Source organism: Anopheles ziemanni, chromosome 3, assembly GCF_943734765.1.
Source record: "Anopheles ziemanni chromosome 3, idAnoZiCoDA_A2_x.2, whole genome shotgun sequence".
Lineage (NCBI taxonomy): Eukaryota > Metazoa > Arthropoda > Insecta > Diptera > Culicidae > Anopheles > Anopheles ziemanni.
This window is the reverse complement of record NC_080706.1, coordinates 29,268,664-29,275,696: the sequence shown is the minus strand read 5'-3', so window position 1 is coordinate 29,275,696 and position 7,033 is coordinate 29,268,664. Positions and strand designations below refer to the sequence as shown.

Below are 7,033 nucleotides of genomic sequence, written 5' to 3'. Positions count from 1 at the left end.
TCCGCAACCTTGAAGAGGGCGTGTTGGCCAGCACTTTGCGGCGGGTTTCTTTGTCCACCGCTAAAGACGCGGGTGGCCCGCCTCGGAAGGAATGGTCGGGATAAATGTCAAACGCGCTTTTCTTTTGCGTTTGTTGTCTTATGTTTGCTTCGCTGTCTGCTTCGGCGCCGGAGAGCGGAGCCCGCAAGTGGATCCAAGAATCCAGCCAAGGACGCCCCGGCAAGGATTCGCGAGAGGACTTTCGTTGACGTTTAACGCTTCTCACCGTCGGTCGGTGGCCGTGCTGGTTGGCGCCGGAAGTCGGCAAAAACACAAAGCAAAAAGGCGAAACGCGAATCGTGCAACGAACGACGCTGATCCTAACGACGTGCTGCTAGCGCTGTGCTACATAACCAAACATCCGACACGAGCTCGCCCCCTGGCACCCGAAAGACAATAAAACGATGTTTTGACTTTTCACTATCCTTTTTGCCACTCGATTTACCTCTTTTCCGTACAGCTCTTCTGGCGAGGGGTGGAAAATGCAGCCAACGTTCACACGACAACGAACACAAGGGAGAGACCAAACGGGCTCGACGGTATAAACAAAATCTGCACCCTTCCGCGTTTGCGAGCCCTTTCTGTTTTCGATTGTCACCGTCTCCTTTCGGAGAAACAAATCTCACGGCCTACTCGACACGGTTCGCCCGGACTGGCGGAAAACACATTGCGTAAAGCAAAGGACAACCGAATTGAATACAGCGGAATTCACTGTTGCGAGCTGCGACCGTCCCCGAGGTCCTTTTCATTGCCGAACGTCCCTGTAACGCCCTAGTTGGGTGGATATTTGGGAGGTGCACACCACTTTTTCCTAACCTCTTACTCGCTCGCACTGCTAAGTCACAGCTTTGCACACACTTTTTGTTGGCACCGGCTGAATGCAAACCGTACGCATTACAATGTGAACAAAAGTGAAAATAAAAACACTATTACAAGCCAGTACCGACCACTCCCGCAAGGCGCGGAAAATCGGAAAACCTCTCCGCGGGGTTTCCTCGCGTAACGGGGACGACCGGAACCGTGCGCAAGACCGGCGTCGGTCGCTGCTGGCAGAGAACTGAACGCCCGAGCGTGGCCACCGATTGGCAAACTGCTCGGCGGATGGCAAAAGTCTCTCGCGGCGTACTCTAAATGTCTTCCGCGCATTCGTCGCCTTCGGGGGGTGAGTTTGGATACAAAAGGGCCACACTCCGAGACCGCATCTGATGGTGCTGGTGCCGTGAATAAACACGCTCACCAGGGAGTGTAGGTAAATCGCATGTTCGCGAAGCGGTGTGCATGGCACACAAATCTCAGCCGAGCGATGGAGCCGCCTGATAGTGTACGCCACGGCACGCTTGCACAGTGCTGCTCGCACGATTAGCAGTGAAAGGAACCTCGATGGCATTTGAGGTTTTGTTTTAAATATTAGTTGTTAGTTATGATTGTAATTATTTCGTATTTCATATATTCATAGTTAATACAAAAGCTGTAAATAAATAAAAGTTGTAAGTAATGTAACGAGTAAAGCTAAACTTATAACTATGTATGCTTTCGCCACACTCAATAATTTTATTTCATGAATGATTTATTCTCACCAATCTCATTTTTACCGTTTTCATGTTGAACAAATATTGTATTTTAAAAACAGCAACTGCATTTATTCCTACCTCACTGTAGCAAGCCCTCGTTAAGCCGGAAAATTGCGGACCGAAACAGTTTACGCTCGCTTTTCCGTCAGCGTCGATGTATTGGTAGCAGCCAAACTGTTTGCATGCGATTTTCCATGCGCACATTTTCGCGTTCCGTATCGTATTTTGTTTTTTTTTTTATATCACGTGACAGTATTGGTATTGGACACTTGTCCTATCCGTTTTCCATCTCCTCACAATTGTTTTCCACCCGATCACTGTTATCCTTCACAGATACCACTAAGAAGTGGGTACACAAACAAACAACAATGTGTGTGGTTGTGTCGATGCTGGGTGGGGAAAGCGTTACGGTAATGTTACGTACCGCTACATTCAACGGCTTGTATTACGTGTGTACCAATCCGCACCAGCACCGGAAAGAGTTTACATTTTGTGCAATCTTTCATTTGCCATTTTTGACCAACCGACCAGCCGACCGATAGTAGAACGTTGGTGCGCAACGAATGATAAGGCAGGCCAACCGGTTCGGCATTTATGTTTGTTTCTCGGTGGTGTTTGTGGAAGGATTAGGGCAAGATTTCCAACCCGAAGCACGGTGCTCTGCATTCTGATTGCAATGCGCTGCTTAATGGTGGCAAATTTATGTTTTTTTTGTTTAAAATTCAAGTCAGGTCCATGACGGCAGCGATAAGCACAAGTATTGGTGGAAAAAATGTTTGTCTCATTGCTTGCTCACCATGTGAAGCCAAAAGACTGTTCTATTCGTAGCGTACAGTTTTCCACAAGGAAACGCGAAAGAAAAATAAACATGAAAACGATACACTTTCATTCGCCCTCAGTCGCCCCCAAATTCCACCTTCAGCATCCCATCGAAGTGGAGCCGACAGTGACCTACATATCAACGATGCATTACTACTGTATGCTTGTGGGAGAAGGGACGGAACGGGGGGAAGGCGAGACAGAAGCTGCGTGTTCCTTTTTTTAATCTCGATGAGGCAAACGCTGTGATGCAAAGAGTTGTCTAATGCCACGAGATTGAAATGCAAACGTTAAAAAAATGATAGAATATAAAAAATACTTTTCCAATCTATTTCAAATACAGGTATTTTACATCGTTCAATTACAATAAGTTTAAATAAAATACTTTCTTTCGATACTTGAAGCTTAGAATCATTGTTGCAAATATAAAACATTCCACTTAATTGTTTATTATTCATGTATCAGTGATGCGTTTATGGGGAAGCTATGCTTTAGAGATATGAAAATAATTGATAAAATAAAAATACATTTTACTGCTAAGCTGCCATCATGATTTTGATTCAACCACCACAAAAATGTGAACACACACTCTGCTTTCTCTATGAGAAAAATTAGTATTATAAATTTTAAAATAAAAAATTACTCCAATACTGTTCAAAACTGAAATCCACATAAAAATAATTTGGAACTGGGTAGAATTGAAAGGATTACACTTATCCCTTTACCTGACCAGAAGTATCTAATCCATTATGTGATACAACAGCTGCCGTTTCTTCAGTTGATGTTGCTTGCTCTAGGCTAATACAAGTTTTTTCATCATGGCATGGAGAAGAACCTCCCGACTGATTCTTCTGTTGATTCTCAGATGCTCTTTTCGGTTCCTTATGGCATTCGGATGGTTCGTTTCCCGATTGCGGTTCGATTTCTTGAGTCGTTTGCTCGATGGCATGGGACTTGATTTGTTCATCTGCAAATTGCAACGGCATTTGATCAGCTTTCTCCTGTTCTTTTTCAATATCTTGATCGTTATGGCTTCCAATTAAATCATTGCTGGGTTGTGAAGACTTTTCTTCATTCGTTAATTGCTGGCCAATTTCAGTATTTTGCTCGCTGTGACTTTCAGTCGGCTCATATACCGGCGGAACTTCACCATCTGGAACCTTTTGCTGCTGGTCTTTTTCAATGTTTTCCTCACTGTGGCATTCCGCTTCTTCAATTCCGGTTTGTACATTGCTTTCTTGAACCCCTTCCTTTTGCCCAATGTCTTGTTCATTATGACATTCGGTTGATTCATTTTCCAGTTGTAATGTGCTTTGTTGGCCTTCCTTTTGGTGTTCGATTTCTTTATCCTGAATTTCATTATTACCTTGGGGCGATGCCTCCTCAATATTGGATTCACTTGCTTGAGGTGCTTCCCGCTGCCTAGTTTCCACCACTTTGTTCTGTTGTTCGCTGTTGGACGGAGCGGTAGTAGTAGTCAACATTTTTGTTCTTTGTCTAGTTACTCGTCCTGGGAAGAAAATATTGCATGTTAATAATAAATGTGATGTGGAAACAAAAAAAAAGTTATTTGATAATCCTACCTTCGCCAGCGTTTATGATGACACTAACGTCCAAGACTTTCGCTTCATTCTCGAGCTGAATTTGCTTGCGTAGTTCGCGGCACTTCTCAACCGTCGGCTCTCCCTGCAAGCCATTGTCCTGCAGAAACCGTAGTATTGCCTCGGCACGCTCATGAGTGGTGTGGCACCCTTCCCACAGCTTTTGATACCGCATATGCCGAAATCCAGCCGTTTTAAGGAACATTTTCATCGATTGCAATGAGTGGTGAGCGCCTGTCTCGTACCGTCCAGTGTAGGACGACGAAGGTCTATGAAAGGGAGTGTAATGAATTGAAAAATGGCTTTCTTCGAGTAATGTAGTGTTTGACGATCTGCAACATACCGATTTCTCGAAGAAGAGTAGTAATCAGATGTTTTTCGATGTTTCGATACCACCGCGGGTTCTTCGTCTGAAGAGCTGCTGCTTGTGTCGTGTAGGATATGTAGAGGTACTGTAGAAAGAAATAAATCGGTTACAAATCGGAATAATATGTACTACTGCACAATATTGCTACCATCCATGTTTTCAAAATAAATCTCATTCGGGATGTCCTGTGAGCGATCGTAGAAGCGATCACGTGTTGTCTGCTTTCTTTTCAGCACCATGGTTTGTAGCTGCTGTTGCTGATGGGCAGGAAGTTTGAGGCCTGCAATTTCTTCTACTTTTTTCGCCGCGCGACTATTCACTCGCGCGCTGGCATCATTCCGGGATCGTCTGCGTTTCGATTTCGTATCGCGAATGTCACGCAAGTTGTCATCGCTTACGATTTCTTCGCATGACAAACCCGACCCAGAGTCGTTCGATCTGTTAGGGAAGATAGTGTATTGTTGTAAAGCTAGAAAAATACTTGAAATTTAATTAAATCTCACCCATTATTGCTACTGGAAACTTGCTCGGACTTGTCGATGGACTCCTCAGAATATTGATCATCAATTTTCAGCAATTCCTTCTTAACATCCACGATTCTAATTGTATGTATTTTACGCCTTTTCTTGCGATGTCGAGATTGTTGGGGTATAGGAAGGTTAGATGATTCATCGAATTCGTACTTTGTACTGATTACATCTTTCCTTTCCTTTTTAACGATAGAAACATCCTCTTCAGAGCGAGATTCACTTGACCTCTTTTTGCTAGGTTTACATCTACGTACGGAGTTAGCGCACATTCTCTGCCTCAATTCAATCTCATCATCCGTCGAAAGCCCAATCATTTCACCACAGTCAGGCTCAAAAGCTTCCTCCTCTTCGGATTCAGAAAACTCCTGTCCAGTAGGATATTCGTCCATGTCACTGTGCGCCGTCGATTTATTCAAATTATCTGATTTCGTCGCAATGGTTGTATCTTCCGAACCAACATCCTCCCGTGGAGGAGCAATTTCGTCAATAATTTTTGTGGATTTAAGAATGGGCACTTCTAGAGGAACAATTGGATCTATTTTTGCCGCTTCTATTCCATCCAGAGCGTCATACTCCCGACACTCTTCTGTTTCATCGAGAAGCAGTCGGTCCGGTACAAGGGCTAGAATTTCCTGTGGCTCATCCTCCCGACCAATGTCATCGATACATCCACCAACGATCGGCTTAACATCTTCCACCGGATCAGTTTGCTCGAACAAAGAAGCCTGCACAATTACGGCAGTTTTTAGCAAGCATGAAACGTCGCTGGACTCATTTTGTGTCGAGTGTGAAACGGGAGAATGTTCATTTTCGCATTCATTTTCATTATTATCGTTTTGCGGAACCGGTTCTGCAACAGGCGATGCTGTTTTGGTGGGAACAAGTTCTTTTCCATCATCCGGATCAGGAGTTTTTCCATTGCAATCATCCGCTGGTGATTCTGGAGCTAGAATACTTTGCTTAGGAAGAGATTCTTCTTCAACTGTAGCTGAAATCAATGTTTTTTCTTCACACCCTGTCGGTAAAGATGATGGTGTTTCATGATTAGATGCTCCGTTTTCCATAGATGTTGAAGTATCATAAGATTTTGCTCCTAAATCTTGTTTTTCTGCGAATGACTCTCTAGATTCCAATCTAGCTGGCGTAAGTTGTTCTACAACTGTGATTGGCTTTGAGACCGAGGGGACGGTCGCCAATTCAACAAAAGTTTCTGGACTTTTACTTATGCTGTTATCATTGATTATTTTCGAAGGATCAACTATATGTTTTGCAGGTTGTAGCTCAGTGAATATGGGAACCAGTGGTAAATCCATTTCTGACTCAATTGTTGTGCTATTGCTCAAGGAGTAGTCATCGGATTCTACAACTGGTAATGGAAATGGCACAACGGTCATTGGATGCACCGATGCATTATGCATTTGTTCTAGCGACAATGGCACTCTGTCACCATCGTGTGGCACTTGCGGAACATGTGACGCATATGGCTGTGGAAAAGAACCTTCTACAATTGGCGTTGTAAGGGGTTGCAAAGTGTACAATTCTGAGCTGGCAGGCATACCAAGAACACTGGTATAAGTTCTATCGCTTGAATCTCCTGTTGCGGCATTGGCCGTACCAGGAACAAATTCACCGGGATAACCATATGTAGTCGTAGACGATGGTGGTACTATCGGGTTGGTGTAATATGGATGCACTGGTTGGTCTCCATTGACACTGGGACTAATAATGTTCTTTTGTGCATGCGAAATTGTTTCTTGTGGCGGCAAAAGCGAATTGGAGGTATTCTGCACCTGCGGATAGTCTTCCATCTTTCCTTAAACTGTAATATTCGCAGCTGAAAAAGTATGTAAACAAACGATTAACAATTGCCCCAATTCATCCCAGTTCAACTTACATCAATGAAAGTTGGTTTGATTTGCAACTATTTTAAGCACGCAACATAAATTGAACCGTAAATCCACGCTTTTATTACATTTTACTTCGTTTTTAAAAGAATTTTGTCTTTCAGCAATGACTGCGGAGATCTTGTGTGTTTGTAAACAATTATGATTTTTGCCTAGAGTTGGCAAACCTCATCTGGAACGGACTTATGGATTCCCGTGGCAT

General features: G+C 43.7%; 1 protein-coding gene across 1 annotated transcript; it reads right to left on the bottom strand.

The window, feature by feature from the left end:
- Window positions 1–3,142: 3,142 nt before the first annotated feature.
- LOC131284488 (uncharacterized) lies at window positions 3,143–6,735 on the bottom strand. The gene is made up of 6 exons (XM_058313348.1): window positions 6,486–6,735; window positions 4,901–5,777; window positions 4,546–4,835; window positions 4,374–4,482; window positions 4,013–4,299; window positions 3,143–3,939 (listed from the first exon to the last, which is right to left on the bottom strand). The coding sequence occupies exons 1-6, from the start codon at window positions 6,733–6,735 to the stop codon at window positions 3,143–3,145; spliced, it is 2,610 nt and encodes an 869-aa protein (XP_058169331.1).
- Between the last annotated feature and the right edge of the window lie 298 nt (window positions 6,736–7,033).

Bases quoted from the DNA above. Each gene is read 5' to 3' on its own strand.
- LOC131284488 (XM_058313348.1), bottom strand. From the start codon at position 6,735: ATGGAAGACTATCCGCAGGTGCAGAATACCTCCAATTCGCTTTTGCCG. The intron at 4,483-4,545 runs GTAGCAATATTG...TTCTTTCTACAG, and splicing joins TTATTTTGAAAACATGGATG to TACCTCTACATATCCTACAC. The intron at 4,300-4,373 runs GTATGTTGCAGA...TCCCTTTCATAG, and splicing joins TACTCTTCTTCGAGAAATCG to ACCTTCGTCGTCCTACACTG.